The sequence below is a fragment of the Alligator sinensis genome, unplaced genomic scaffold, assembly GCF_000455745.1.
Source record: "Alligator sinensis unplaced genomic scaffold, ASM45574v1 scaffold127_1, whole genome shotgun sequence".
In the NCBI taxonomy this organism is placed as follows: domain Eukaryota; kingdom Metazoa; phylum Chordata; order Crocodylia; family Alligatoridae; genus Alligator; species Alligator sinensis.
This window is the reverse complement of record NW_005842532.1, coordinates 891,273-907,336: the sequence shown is the minus strand read 5'-3', so window position 1 is coordinate 907,336 and position 16,064 is coordinate 891,273. Positions and strand designations below refer to the sequence as shown.

General features: G+C 37.3%; 1 protein-coding gene across 1 annotated transcript in view; it reads left to right on the top strand.

Moving 5' to 3' along the window:
• The window catches only part of LOC102376305 (formin-2-like), a 229,334-nt gene that overhangs the window by 191,648 nt on the left and 21,622 nt on the right, over nt 1-16,064 (top strand). Inside the window, exon 15 of the mRNA XM_014523760.2 lies at nt 10,192-10,341. Within this exon, the coding sequence (XP_014379246.1) occupies nt 10,192-10,341 (150 nt within the window). The remainder of the gene's footprint in view (nt 1-10,191; nt 10,342-16,064) is intronic.

The following is a 16,064-nucleotide window of genomic DNA, read 5'->3' as shown; positions in this document are numbered from 1 at the left end:
CTTTCCCTTTTCAGTCCTCTTCTCCACTGTGCTCCCTGCTCCTCCTACTCTGTGTGATCTTCCATTCATACCATGTTGTTTCTTTAACTGTACATCTCCTTCCCACTGGGAAGCTCTTATTACATGAGTAATTCACAGTAGGAATTTATAGATTGTAAGTATACATTCATTTCAGGAGAACAAGGGAAGTGCTCAGTGGGGGAAGGAAATGTTAGCGGAAGAGCTTCAGGATTTGCCATACAAATTGACTCAGTGGTCATTCTAGTTTTGTAATCCTATCTCTGACAGTGAAAAGTACTGTGGCAAGTAAATGCCCTGGAATGGACACTTGCACTAAGTACAGACAGTCAAAAAGCCTGAGACTGACTTGGTTCAATTTTTGAAGGTTAGTCTAAGATGCATAGATTGAACCAATAAGCAAGTGACACGCATTTACTTTTGATCCTGGAAATGCAGCCGCTTGCCTACAGCAGCCCAAGCCAGAAGCCAGAGGGTTCTAGACTATGCCTCCCTGCTAGGCTGGAGCAGACAGTCTGGGCCAAGGTTAGCCCACCCACCCTACAAGGGGGCAGTTTGCAGGGGAGGTACAAAACATCCTGGGGGACTGTAAGTTAACTTGAATCTGGAGGGGATCTGGGACAGAAGTTCAATAATCTGATTTAACCTAAATCAGTTAAGTCTGATACTAAATCAATCCAGGCTAATCTTAAACTGGTTTTGTCAATTCTGAAAGTGGTTTATGTACACTGAACTTCTGTTGCATTACAGATGTAAAGTGTTTTCTGATTTCTTATACCAGGTTGTGTAATTTCCGTCCCTAGACTTACGGAATCTCACATAAGAAACCTTCCAGTTAAACCCTGATGGATAGTGGCTGCCCTGAGAAGGTTGATGTCCATTTGTGAAATTTTCTTCTTTACCTAAAGTATGCAAGTCCTTATCCATTTATATGCTTGTTTTATAATGCCACAAAAAAATTAATCTCAATAAATGGTGGAACACAGAGGAAATCAATTGTTTTGTTTAAAAAAACGCAAAACCTCTTTTTAGTCTAAATTTTAGTTTCTAATGTCAGTGAGTCATTTCAAGCACTAACACTTCCAAAATACTTTAGAGCATCTAGGAAATGTTTTAGAGAACTAGTTATAAATAACATAATTTCTTTCTTGCTGGAACAGTTAGTTCTACAACTTGTGAGGAAGTTCTGTTAGACTTCTGGCAAGTGAGAAGCCAGAGTTCATTTACAAAACAACTATAGTTGAGCCATTTATTATATTTGTGTTACTGAAACTAAGTTCAATATTTTTGGGGAAAGGAGCATAAGTATTGTGTCACTTAACTTAGAAATGGAAATTTCCAAAGCATTAAAAAGCTAGTCAAGAACACCCTAAATCAAAAAGTACAGCAATTTAATCTCTGGCTTTGGAATATTTGCTTTTTGACAGCCACTACATGTTTACCAGGTGGCTTCACTGAGTAGTCCACAATCGTACCAAAACCTAGAGCTGTTAGAGTTGAACTCATTGGTGTGCGTGATTTAGCTCCATTGTTTCTTACCGGTGTTCATACTCTGTGTAAGTTTAATTAGGTGTCTCTGTATTTCTTTGTAGTTTATTCTTGTTACAAATGTTGTCACTTGATTGGCTTCCCACTGCTCCCAAGTTTGGACTTGGAGCAGGACAAGAGGAAGCAATGTAGGAAGGATTGATATTTTCCTGCACATATTATATTCCTTTTTATTGTCAGGCCATTTTAAGTGGTACAGTTTGATCAATATCCTATTATCCTGGACATGTGAAAGAAAAGACTAGATGCAAGGGAAGTGGTCAATTTTTAGGCTGCACACTTATGATCTTATCTGGAGCACATCTCATAATAAACTGCAAAGATACTATCATCATCTCCCTCTTCTACAGAAAAAGCCAGAAGTTCAGGCAATGCTTTAAAGGAGCCATTATGTTTTTCTTTTTTTTCACATATATACAGACACAGATCCTCTCTTCCTTCAGTGGAAATTGGATTGGAGCCTCATACCAGTTTAAGCAGCAAATTAAGTTTCAAAATTTTACATTTAAAATGTATATTAAAGCCTAAGGGCCTGACTCAATAGTTGTGGAGCATGGATTCATCCTTTATGGGGTGTTTTGTATATTCAGTGTACATTTGAGATATTAAATAATATGTACGCAGATGTCCATGCACACAATTTAATCCACTATTCAGTCTTTAAGACATGTCTTAATGTCATATCTATATGGACTATGCTATGTGTGGTATTTTCTACTTAAACTTACAGAAGTTTATTATTTATTTAAATATTTAAAATAAAATATATCTTGCCCTGTTAAATAATTCTGGTCTTGATCTTACAATGAACTTGAAAGAAGCGTTATACCAGTAATGGAACTCCTTCCATGAGTGAAGTTTATATCTGGAAATTAAATTATCCATATAAAATTTAAATAATTCTGTAAAAAGTCACATGGCCTCACATGCATACATAACTCCTTATACAACATAACGGGGTTTCAGTGATAGCCTCCTGTATTCTAGGTGATGAAGATGAGGTGACATCTGGAGGAATGTTGGAACTTAACATAGACAAAGCGTTCTTTCTTGTTGCAGTAAAACCAGCAGATTGTCAGATCGCTGATGCTGAAATTTATTTAATCTCAGTGTTTTGTATCTGGCATCTTCCTGTTTGTGTAAGGTAAACTGGCCGAGGGGTTATTAAATATGTTTGAAGCTCATATGTTAGTCTTTTCCAAGAAATAAATAAATATATAAATTAAGTTTTCTGTTGGATTTGCTTCTGGTCTTGACTTTCAAAGTTTCAAAGTACACATGCACTTGTATGTGTTTGATTTGTACATGCATGCACTGCAATTACAGTTACACGTGCAGTTGGCCATGTGTCCACAAAACAACACAGTTGGCATGCCATACGTATGGCAATTGTATGGGTGTAATGCCATGTAGATCATGTCGTGAAAAGAGAATTTTTCATCTATTCCAAGCAAGTAAAGTTGTACTGGATTAAAACCAAATATTTGGTGTGTTCAGTGAATTACAAAGATAATTGAGCCACATTTTGAGTAAGAAGAGCATTTGGAGTATGTTAACAATCATTTTAATGGTACTAGAGGAAGCACAAGAAAGTTTTAACAAGACAAGTCAAAGAATGTTAGGTTTTCTGCTCCAGTTACCTGACTGATCTTGTTGTTCAGTCAGGCTGTGCGCGCTATAGAATTTCTGAGGGATATTTGCTTTTTTAATTGGTAGCAAATGGCATTCTTTTTTACCTTGAAGTTTATGAATAAGAGTATGCATGTAAATATGGAGATTAACATAATGTCATTTAAAAAAATAAAATACTAACCATACGAGTGAACTACAACATATATCTCCCTTCCTTCTTTGTTCCCTTGAATTTTAATTGTCTAGCTTCATTGTCAACATTTTTTTTCTAATGACTAATTAATAATCTTCATAAATGTAGCTTCTCTGGTAGTAGTAGTAAAAGACATTAATACACTGACAATTAAACAGCCTCAAATCTGTGTTTTATGGATTTTTAATGAGAAGAACTTTTTTTTTTTAATCCCTCAATAGTTGTAAGGCATTAATTTAACCTTTAGGGGTTTTTGTTGCTTAATCCACTTGAACAGTCTAAAGTCTAAGCATTTTGAGCAATGTCAAGTGTCACCTTTGGCTGGCTTTGCATACCTAGCTGACATTAATATGTGACTATGGTTGAAGGAAGAATTTGGGCCTAACAATTGGTCAAACACTCTAATACCCTAAAATGGTCTTCTTGAAAGGAAATCTTTGTAAAAATATGGATCTCTTAATTTTAACCACAACTAAGATTTTTTGCAAGACATTTCCTAAAATTACGGTGAACCTGATCCTTAGGTCTGGCCAAAATTGTACAAAGTGGTAATCATAAACAGTGTGTGTGTTGGGGGGAGGTCACAACTCTACACCACTGCCCCTGCTGTTGCCAGGCTGCAGCCCTGTGTCCCACTGTCAGTGCAGAAGTTGGGGGGAGGGTAGAAGGGGGGCATGTGCCCCCCCAATGCTCCTCCCCCACATCTCATTCATAGTATTAATAATGGTCATAAACCACCTTTCCTTTCCTTTGGAGGCAAAACTGTTTTTGTGATATTTTATGGCACAAACTGGTATAGTTGGGATACCAGTTGGAGAAGCTCTACAGCACCAGGTGTCCTTCAGAATTACTGTCACAGTTTAGAGCAATCTTCTGATTCTGCCAAAAGGATTGTTCTGTCAGCCATGTGTTACTGAAGCACTTCATGTATCGTCTTTGCCCAGTAACCACCTATAACTGAAGGACCAAGGATTGAGGGAAAAAGAACAATTCTGTCATCTTTAGGTCATTTGGGGATTCCCATAGAATAATAGCAACATATTTGAGGGGCATGATGGAATAAATACATTAAACAGAACTGACAGTATTGGACAATTGGGATCCATAGATGTCCTTAAATATTAAGTGTTAGCTGTCCATCATTGTATTTAAAATAGGTAATAGACCACAAAATATGGCTGCTACATATCTGTTGATTTTATGTTTTATGTTGCGTCTTTACTAGCAGAAAAGGAAATTCTCCAGAGTTTTTTCTAAAATTGTACATTTTTTCACTAAGTTTATTGGAGATGGAGATGAGGAAGATGGTTTAGAACACAAAATTATTCAAGTACTGGAAAACTATTTTGGAATGGCAGGAGGAAAAAGCTCTTGAGACCTTAGTTTGTTTTCTGAGGAACAATATTACTAAATCTGCATTTATAAAATGCAAGTTGACAAAAGTAGGAGAAGATGAATGGCTCCTGGCAGTTAATATGCCATTATTAAAAACAAAGCCTTTTTCTGCCTAAAAACTATAATTTTCTTAGCCAATTTTTAAAACATGTTTTTAAAATGTATTTGCATTTTTACAATCAATTTTTCCCCTCTTTTTGGCCAAGGATAGCACAAAGTGGGAGGGTGTCAAAACAGAGCATAAAAGTATTGTCAATACCCTAAAACCATAAGAAATTAAAACCATAAGAAATAGACGACTTGGGCATCTTTGCCTTTTTGAGTCCCATCCCTCCCCACCTCTGTAATTTGCTACCTCTTAAACTATAAGGTCGGTCCCCATTTTCCCTTTACCTCTGAAGAGGAGGAAATTGCTCATTTTCACCTGTATGAGCTGCTTGAGGCCCTGCAAATCCTAAAACCAACCTTAATGCTATAGATAAAATTTCCATTATTACATTTTCTCATTAATACATTTAGATGTTTACAGAGAAGAAAAAATAAATCTGTAGAGGCATTTTGCTCTAGGCAAAAAATAAAAAAAGAGAAAGAGAGTGCGTGTGCTAAATATGACAATTTGCTTGACTAACTTGCCAAGGAGCAACCCTAACTACTGGCTATCTGTTGTAATTCTATTCTGATAGCCCCTTTTAAATTCAGCACTGATTCATATATCCTGCCATTCAACTTAGCCCTTAAAATAAAACTCATGTCAATTTAAATAGAGCCCTAATTTTTTTGTACATATATTCTTCTCATTTATGTGCATATACTGTGGGCTTTCTGATCAGTTTTGCCTGTGACCATTCATCACTTGCTTAACATGTACTTTATGACTTGGATAAATAGATCATCTGATGACTGTTTATTCTGAAATACAAAATCCTATATTACTGGTCTAGGAAGAAAGTCCCAGAAGATACTAGTTTAACCTCAAACTTGTTTAAATGAGGCTTGACAATATTGTACATTTAACAATTGCTGATCATTTAGTCTGCAAAACTGGAGTTATTGAGAACATCCAAACATATGTAAGCATTGGAAATCCTTCATTTGTTCAACAATATTGAAGAGGATTTCTCAAAAGTGCAAGTGTTTCTATGCTTAAACTGATCTCACTTCTAGTTATTTGCCTGTAAGTGCTTTGTTTGGAAATCTGATGGATTGTATTTTAACCAGCTCTCAGAAAGGTCAGCCAGGAATAGTGTCTCTACAAATTAAATCCAAGCCATGTGTCTGGACCTACAGTTACCTTTTAATTTGTTGGGTACTGGAGCCTGGTCGGTTCATTCTGAAGGGAGACTGTTTCTGTCTACTGGGTATCACTTATTCTAATTAAATTATTGATTTGTTCCTCTATTTCAGTTTTTCAGCAATAGGAATCTTTACATCACCCACCACTTTCCCACATATTTTTGTTTATATTTGTTATCTGACCAGGTAAATGAGTTATGCACACAATGCATGACTGACATGAATTTGATGTAGTATCTGCAGTTTCTTAATACACCTTACAAAAAAAAAAGAGTAAACCATGGTCTGCTCCCCCTCCCTGGAAAATACTTCTAATTGATTTTAAGCTTATAGGTAGGAACATTGGTGATAAACAAGATAACAAGTGATTGTCAGGTTTTCTTAATAATGCTGCCAGATTTTTCCATTTTACGTGCTTTTTTTCCTAGACAGAGAAACCATTTGGAGAGCATAATCTTCTAGGTGTTAAAATAAGCATAGAGCAAATAATTCATTCACCCATTTTCATTAGAAAATAACTGGTGAATTCAGTTATTAATCTAAAGAGGTTTTTAGAAGAGATGGAACAAGGGAAGGAACTATAACCACCTTTTCTAATCTAATTTCCTCATTTATTTTTGTCAGACAACACCACCTCCTTCAGTGTCTTAAGGGATTTAGAGATGTTTAAATGTTCTTTGGGGCCAAGGCAGCATATATGAACGCCAATTTGAAATCCTTTTAACACATTTGGCCTTTGCCCTATCTGGATAAGACAGCAGTGTGAACATCAATGTCTTATTTTTAATCAGGCTTGAAAAGTCATGCTGACTGGAGCAAAGCCACTGACCTCCCTTACCTCTATTAATCCCTGAAAATAGCTCTAAGCCCCCTCCTTCCCAACCTCTTTTCCCTTTTTCTTTAAGACATGCAATATGGGTTCAGGGGTCTTAAACCCTTCGTTTGAGGGTCTCTCATTGCTTTATGAAAATTAAGTCAGCTTTTGGTAGTATACCCATTTTACACACAGAGAAATTGAGGCACACAAGGGCACATCTTACCAAAGCCACTGTAGGAATGCAGAAAATCTGGATTCCTGATCCTCCCCATCAACACACACACTATGCATGGTGAACATACAGCTATGAACAACATAGCATCTTGCAGGTACTGCCTATGCTTTGAACTCAGAAAAGGGCCAGGAAACGCATATTGTCTTCTGATCATATATAATGCAAAAGTTAGGTGCTATGTGGCTTAGAAATGTGATCTGGAATGGTAGTGTCCATTCTTAACAGTAATTCTGCTAGTCTTTTTCAATGTTGTCTAAATCCCATTTTATAGCAGAACCATGTTTCACAAAATAAGCCTTGATATCCACCTATTTTACCATATGTAAACTGCAATAGTAGATTTCCAAATCTTTGCCATGTTCTGTGAATATCCAACGCTTCTGCTGCCCAAATGTTTATCAGTCTGTAAAATTCATTTTAGGTTTGTTGCTTGTTCTTTGTCTTCCATGAATTAATTCTGTTATCTTTTCTCAAATTATTATATGGCATTCAGTCTTTCCTAAGGTTTATAATTGTACACTGGGAGGTTAACCACCATGTAAGAGAAGATCCTTTTGACTGAATAAGTTAAGTATTTTAGGGTTTTTTCACCTGTGAATACAGGATGGATACCTGGATTCCTGGTAGTGCTTGTGTTTTGGTCCAAATATGTTATAGCCTATGTTTTCTGCTCTTGTACCAGCAGGTGTTAGAAAGGTGACAGGAAGTTTACTAAGCTTCTACAGTTTCATATTTTAAAAGCAGATTAATTTATTTTCCCCTAAATTAGCTGGCACAAACTGATTGAGGACTTGTATTTCACTGTAACTGACTGAAGAAGACATAGCTAAATGTGGATATATAGCTAACTTAGCTATGCTGATGTGGTTTCCAGCAAGATTAGCAATAATGAGAGAGAAATCCTGGCGAGCTCCTCAGAAAAATCTTCAGAATTTTTAATGTTATCCTTCATGTATTCAGTAGATATCGGTACCATTTATTGAACTCCTTGAGTATATATCTATAGAAATTTGACTATCCTGTCTCCCTGCTTGCTAAGATGGTTTCCTGTATGGGTTTTATAACTTGTTACCTCAAATTTAGAATGATTACCGGATATCTTATTCTTTTCATTTCTTGACATTTGTGCAACCAGCAGCAGAGGTGCTTGCCATGCTGGGGCCTCTGAACTCCTTATTTCATGGTATGTTACTCATCATTGGTGATCTTTGAGAAACATCATTAAAAATAGTCAGTGTTTTTTTTAAATGGCACTTTCGAAGTTCCCTGCTACCCTATAATGCTCATGCCTCTCTACTGCTAAAGACCAAAGTCTTTATATGAAAATACATTCTATATGCGTTATGCTCAGGGTCATAGGAGTCTTCTCCAATACAAAATTAGTGGAGGAATTAAAATTAGGTAGATGGAATGTAATTAGGCTGTCTCGGATTTAGCTGGAATAACAGGATTTATTCAGAAATGGTCACAACATTTTAAAAGCCAGAAGACAGACTACGATGTTACATTGGGTACACTGACTTGCACGGAAGGCTTTATTCTTTCAAAGATTTTAGTGTTTCCTGATCAGGGTGCTCTAGGCACACCTCTGTTTAGCTTGTGGTTTAGGTTTCGTGATCTAGCTTTAAGCTATTGGTACAGTAGGGTTAGAGCAATTGGGTCCTTTTAAATGTTTGGTGTATGTCTCTAATTAGGTTATCGTCTAATACTACTGTTATGGCATTATCTTGATGATACTCAGCTGGTGAAATTCTCTCCTTCCCTGCTCCCTCCCCCCCCACACCAAAAAGTCTGTGACAAAATTCCCATAGACTTCATCAAGGCCAAGATTTCACTCCAACGTCAATATGATGTAACAAGCAATATACGATTCTTCAGAAGTTATTGTATGGGTGGTTGATCAGTAGTCATTTGAACAGAAACAAACATTCTTGAATACATTGTGAGCCATTTTGTTTTCCATTTTGTAAAAAAAATAAAAACCCCAAAAGGCAATTTCATAATGAACGAGTTGAAATTTGAAATTATTGTCTTCCAGTAAAATGAAAGTTTAAATGTTGAGGTTCCTAAATATGTTTGAGATCACTACCTTATTGCTCCCAGATCTTTTGCTTAGTGAGTTATTTTGAGAGCAATATTTACTTATGGCATGTCAACTCCATATATTCAATGGGTCAGATCCTATTTTGTTGTATTAGGCATTTAAACAATACTTCCATATGAAAGTGTAAACTGTTGCACCTTGCTTGTGTTCCTATAAACTGGGCCTGCAAAAGGTAGGTGTGCCCTCCTCATCCGCTGCTTTCTGGGTGTGTCCAAACTGAGTGTTGGGTGCTTAGAAGGACACTGAATACATAAGAAGGGGGGTGGGGAAGAGTGGAGAAGGGGCAGTGCTGGGAGAGGCAAACATGTAAGCAATAAAACCATAGGAGCAAAGGAGCAACAAAACTAATCCAGGTAATGGGATAGGAATCCATAGTCCCTGTTTAAACCATAATGAATCCAGTCTGTGGATGATTTCTTGTTCTGCAATTTGCTGTTCAGATTGGTTTTTAAAGGTTTGCTGCCAGAGAACGGCCGCCCTCAGGTCAGCAATGGAATGTCCAGGGAGGTCAAAGTGTTCTGCTGCAGGCCTGCATTTCTTTCTGAAGCTGACTACATTTTCTGGACTGCTGCACGTAGGTTGCTGTATTGTCAAAACACAGACGTAACAGAGTTGGTGAAACTCTACTCAAAACTACTATAGACTGTGATTTTTTTTTTAATCATTTCTAATATAGTACAAAGGCAATGTGGGGCAGGCGTGGAATTCTCATATTGAAGGGATTAGAAGCAACTTCCATTTCGGCTTTAATGCTTTGGTCAAAAACAGTGCGTGTGATGAACAACAGAGATCAACCAAAATGTGTACCATAAAAACATTACAACTAGAGGCTCCACATATTTCAGTTTTGTTACCAAGATTAATTGTGTATGAAGTCAATATCTGATGGGGAAAGAAAATACTGTAGCAGTAGGTAATAAAATACTTGCTGGGTTTTTTTTCTTTTCCTTTGACAGCTTTTTGGAAACTGCGGCTTATTTCTGCATGAAACCAAAAATGGGAGAGAAAGAGGTGTCCCCACATTCTTTCTTCAGTATTTGGCATGAATTCAGTTCGGACTTTAAAGATTTCTGGAAAAAAGAAAACAAACTTATTCTGCAAGAAAGGTAAGTTTCTTCATTTATGCAACAACTTTTATAAAATATAATTAATGGGAACAGTATTACAGAAAATAATTGTGGATACCAAATCCATCCAGTTGCCTTTTGAAGAGCTTTTAATTCACTTCTCCTTACTGAACTTTTCCATGTTAAATATAACCTGAAAGCTGTAAACTATTAATGAGTAAAGATGTCAGTTTTCACCAAAGCCTATAAGCCTCCTTTCCCACTTCTGCAAATATCATATGTCACTGTCAATCCAGGGTGTGAAAACAGATTCACTTGAGTCTTAAAAGTCATGGAGAAGTTTTCCATTCGCATGTTATATTGAGTCATCAAAAGACAGGACATGATATACCCTGAAACATCTGCGATATAATGGGAAGACAAAAAATCTAAACCCACTTAAATAAAATAAATAACCCCAAACTCCTTTCTCAGAGATGTTCCCTTGCCCCATTAGCTGCGTAATATAGTATTGAGAAATCTGCCCTGCCTTGCAATAGAGTCTGTCTTTTGCTACAAAAAGTTATTGCTTTCTGGTCACTCCCTGAGTGTAGGAATGCTGCAATGGTTTAACAATGTTACAATATGAGCCCCAAATTTACATACATGTGCATTCAGATGACTTAACTTCACGCATAAGTAGTGAAATGGACTTCAATGGAAAACTACTTGAAAGCATAAATGCTTGCAGGATTAAAATATTCAAAATGAGTCACTAGTTGATGTTTAAGACTCTCAGCAAAAGTGGGCCTGTTTTTAGAAGTGTTGAACACTCCAAATTCTCACTGAAATCAGATTACATTGTGGGGCCAAATCAATGGAAGCTGTACCTAGAAAACTGGGTAACCAAATGAAATAGTTTATATTTAAGTAATAGGGAATGTATTGTAAAGTGAGCATCTTTTTCATAATTAAGCTAATTAATTACTGGACTGTGATTCTGCTGCAGGAGTATGGTACATATAGGAACACACTGCAGCTACTCTCTGGGGGATACACTTGGTTTTATTGCCCATCTGAAATAATCTCATGTAACTAAGTATCTCTCTTCAGTATTTAACTGGCAGCTCAAGTTAATGCTGTCTCAAGTTCTCCAGGCTGGCATTTAGCAGCCAGTTTTGCACAAGATCACTCTATCTTGTATTTCCAAATATTCTGTTTAAAAATAGTCTTTTAAAAACTGTTTTTCTCTTTTCAGATCATTGGGTTATTTTCCTATAAACAAATGATTCTCATTATATTTTTTTCTCTTTAATTTAAAAGAAACCCCCCAGGAGGAAGTTCTGTTATTCTTTTAAAGAACATATTTTGGAAAATTTTGAAAACACTCTTGAAATACTCTGCCAATCAAGCAAATTCTTATTTGCTTCTCTTGTTTTTCTTATTTTGAATGACAAGAGAAGCTTGAATGAGAACAGGATCTTTCAGGATTCATTTGATGGTGTTTTTTATTACCCTAGTTAAATCAGACTGATAACATGGCTATAGTGTACCTTCCCCCCCCCGACCGCACACATGCACACAAACCCATCCACCCACCACTTGGTATGGAGATGATGAGCATCTAAAGAAAAGGTTCATGAATATCTGTGGGGACCATTGTGTGGCTGGAATGCCTGTGGGAGTGTAAATAAGTTATGATACCCCCTTCTTCCTCTAAAAAGCAGTTAAAATAAAAATATAAGGACAGATCTTCTCCTGGTGTAAACTGTCATAACACCATTGAAGTTGGTGCCAAGATCTGACTTATAGTTTTTTACAATGAGTTATGTTTCTCTGAGGTTCAATGACTGACATATGCAATAAATATTCCACTGAGAGTGGATGGCTTAGTGTTGTGGAAATACCCTGTTATGAAAATACAAGGATTTTCTTTGTGACAGTACATGCCCCTTGAATACTGCTGATACTATTTATACCTATGGGTACAGTCAGAAGATTTTGGTGTCTATATCTTATAAAAGTATCTAATACTTATATTTGAGGAACAATCTTGACCCTAATGAAGTCAACGGAAAAACTCCTTTTGACTTCACTAGGGTCAGGATTTTTTCATTTGCTTTTTGATAGCACAGGAATTGCTTCTCTCTACCTGTGTTTGTTGTATCAAGTTATTCTCTGTAGCTAATAAGGAAAAGAAGAGTGTCAAGTCATTTATCACTGCTAGGATGCTGTCTGTACATATTTGCTGGCAATAAAATCTTTCTGTGACAGGTCTAAGACCTTTTCTTCCATTGACTGCTTGAGGTTAACAGCATAACTTGGTTGTGATCATGTTTATAAAATCTTTTGCAACAACATCACTCCTTTACTTTTGTTTGAGTGAGAAAAGGTTTTAGTTTTAATAAGGCTACACCGTGAGCTGAATTTCTGGCATAGTTTTAATGCCCTCAGCCATGGAATACAAAGGGACGGCAATTGCCTGTTTATAATAGCAGCTTCTTATCCAATTTCTGTGAATGTGAAACAAATTGTTAATACAATAACTCACCTAAAGACCTTCACAGATGGCATTTTCTAAGGTGTATCCTGATATTGCAGACACACTAAAAATGCATGTGTTTAAACAAAGCAGTCAGGCATTTATATGCAAAAGATAAACAGAGAAGTACGTAGTCTTGGTATCTCTTAGCTACGAGCTGAGAGAAAACGCAAAGAAAAATGGTGCAAGGTTCAGACCAAATTCATTTTTCTGAAGTTTTCTACTGCTTCTGCTCAATTGTGTCAGATGAAATAAAGCAGAAGTGGAAAATACCAGCTGCAGAGAAAATTATAGAAGACAAACTGTTGAATACAGTAGCAATAAAAAGATAAATGCACCTGAAATTTACACTTAAAGCATAGTTCTGTCAGTAGTTCTCTTGCAGTTTTCTTAACAGCAGAGTGTTTGGTAGCAACACTATAGTCAAGGTTAAGTTGAGCTTTCCATCCTAAATCACTGTCTCTCTTGTTTATAATGTTCTCAAAAATGTACTGTTTAGGCTAAATTTTTTTGTGATGGATTTCAGACTGAAGGCAAGTTTTGTTTTTTTTTTTAAAGTCTGTACAATATCCATGAAACCATTTTTATGTATATTAACCTTTTTTTTTCCAAGAAACTATTTTGCATTTTAAGAGATTGCTGTGTAGTAGCCAAACCATTTCGCCTGAAATTCAACCATGTCTGATATGTTCTTTTCAGAAAGAAATCATGTCTCATACGTTTGCGTGGAATTGGTACCGGGTTAAGCTTTGTTAAATCAGTGGAACTCCCTTAATAAAATTTCGATGTCAATTTTGAATGGACAAACTTTAAGCAATCTCATGTTGACTCCTCCCCTCTATATTTTTAGTGTGCCCATACATTCCACTCAGGCACATTTTGAGAGCTCTGCAAATGTATCTACCAGTATGTTACCCACCATATCACATACACTTTAAAATAGGTTACCAGCTGGGAAGTGCCAAAGAAAGGCTGCCACATCTGCCCTGACCTCTTCTAATGTCAGTTTGAATGGAGCCTTCCAAACTCCATGTAGGCCTGTCAAGCTTTCTTTTTGGCACATATGCATATGCATGTACATTCACGTAAGTAGCTCCATGCCCTGAAAGACAGAGTGCACTCTGGAACATCAGGCTTATGCAACTGCAGAGAAACCTATACAAAGCTTCACCCTTATTACATACAACCTCTTGTCTTAAGAGAGAGAGAAAAAATCCTCAAATACATTATTATACTTCTCTTGGGCAAAGTGAGATTAGATGTAATCATCACATATGTGAGCGAGTTGCTAGCAATTGAAGGAATGCAGAAAAAAACAGTGCTGAAAGTGACACGTTTTTCCCCTCATTGTTAGCACTGAACTTATAGCATATCCAGAGGTAGGGACATTGCAATTGGAGGAGAACATCAGAACCACTTTTGATTATGCAGAAGCAGCAGCAAGAGGACCAAATCTGATATTTCTTCTCAAATATGAATTTGCAGTTCCATGTTCGGGTGTAATACTTACAAAATCCTAGATATTTGATATTGCTCAGTAAGAAGCTTTCTGGTCCTCCTTAGTGTGCCAAGCCACCTATTTGTGTATTTGTTTATATTTACCCCTTTTCTCAGAAATCAATTCCTTTTATTCTCCCATTTTGTTTGTATTAGTGTGTGTGTGTTTGGTGTTCCTCTGAATTCTTTCTGGCTTCACTGTGTCTTGGTAGAAATGAAATGCCCAGTAGCAAATGTTGGGACTTGGGACTCTTCAGCCTAGGGAAGAGAAGGCTCAGGGGGGACTTGGTGGCAGTCTACAAGTATATAAGGGGTGTGCATCTGGACCTGGGAGAAAAGTTGTTCACCACAGCTCCCCGAGGGATAACAAGGTCTCATGAACACAAACTCCTGGAAGGCTGATTTCACCTGGACATAAGAAAAAACTTTTTTACAGTCCATGTATCCAGGGTATGGAACAGACTCCCCACCCCCCCAGAGGTGGTGCAAGCACCTACTCTGGACTCATTCAAAACGTGTCTGGATGCTTATCTTGCTGGGATCACTTGACTTTTTTTTTAATTTTTTTTTACTTTTAAGAGGCATTTATTCCAGGGAGGGTAACAAATTGGGGCCAGTAGAGAGTATGTACAGGTTGGCCCGAACACCTGGGCCTCACAGGCATGGCCTGGGCTCATGGCCTGCAAGGCCTGCCCGTACACTCTAGACTAAAAAAAACCCACAGCGAACAAAAGGACTATTTACATATTTACAGTTATGCCAGCGGGGACACCCATAGGGGCCTCAGGGGTTGACCTGCGTGAAACAAAGTCCAAGGCCTCGGCCCGCTGGACGCGACTCTGCAGCTTGAGCAGCCAGTGATGTGACCCCAGCAGACTTCCTGCCTATGGCAGAGGGCTAGACACAATCTCATGGGGTCCCTTCCAGCCAGATGTCTATGAAATCTAGTAAATGTGTTGTTTGAAATTTGACTGTGAAATTAGAGAGAAAGCAGCACCTTTATTTCCCTTGCTGTCCAATGAAGGGAGAGAGAAGTTCTGGGCAAGAGCACCTATGCAATATTTCTGAGGACTGGAAAAGTCAAGTCAGGGTGGGAAAGAAGCTGCATAAAAACCTGAAGAGAGAAAGGATTAGGCAAGGAAAATCTATGAAGAAGGCAATTTTAAATATTTTCCTGCGAATCCAGAGGAAAGTGCTCTCAAAGGGAGATCCCACTGAGTAAGGAGACATATTCATCATTTAAAAAAAAAAAAAAGTAAGTGCAGCCATTTTCTAGGACAGTCAAATACAAAGGGAGTAAATCCTTGCTTAGAGTATAGTTTCATACACAGTGCATTCTTGCTGTGTCTTCCGTCGATCTGGAGAGCAGAGTCTGTGTTTCATCACTTGTGGAGTTGTACTTTTCATTAAAAAAATAAGTGAGGAAAAATTATTATTTGTAATGGAGGGTTTTTTTTAAATCTGTTATCTCTGGCTGAAGATGATAACAAGGCTTTCAGGGTTCATTTTAAATTAAACTGAAAAAAAAAGTCCACTACCTTAAAATGTCAACATAATTTGAGAAGACTTACAGTTTTATTAAAATTTGCCGGACCTTTCAGTGAATGAAAAGAAACACCACTGCGCTGGGGCAAAAAAGTTAATCAGCCCTCTGTCTCCCTTTTTTGGGGTAGCATGCAATGGACAGGAGCTCCTCTTGTATCTGTCCCCACTCTGTCCCCCTGTTGCCTCAAGTTGCCCAACC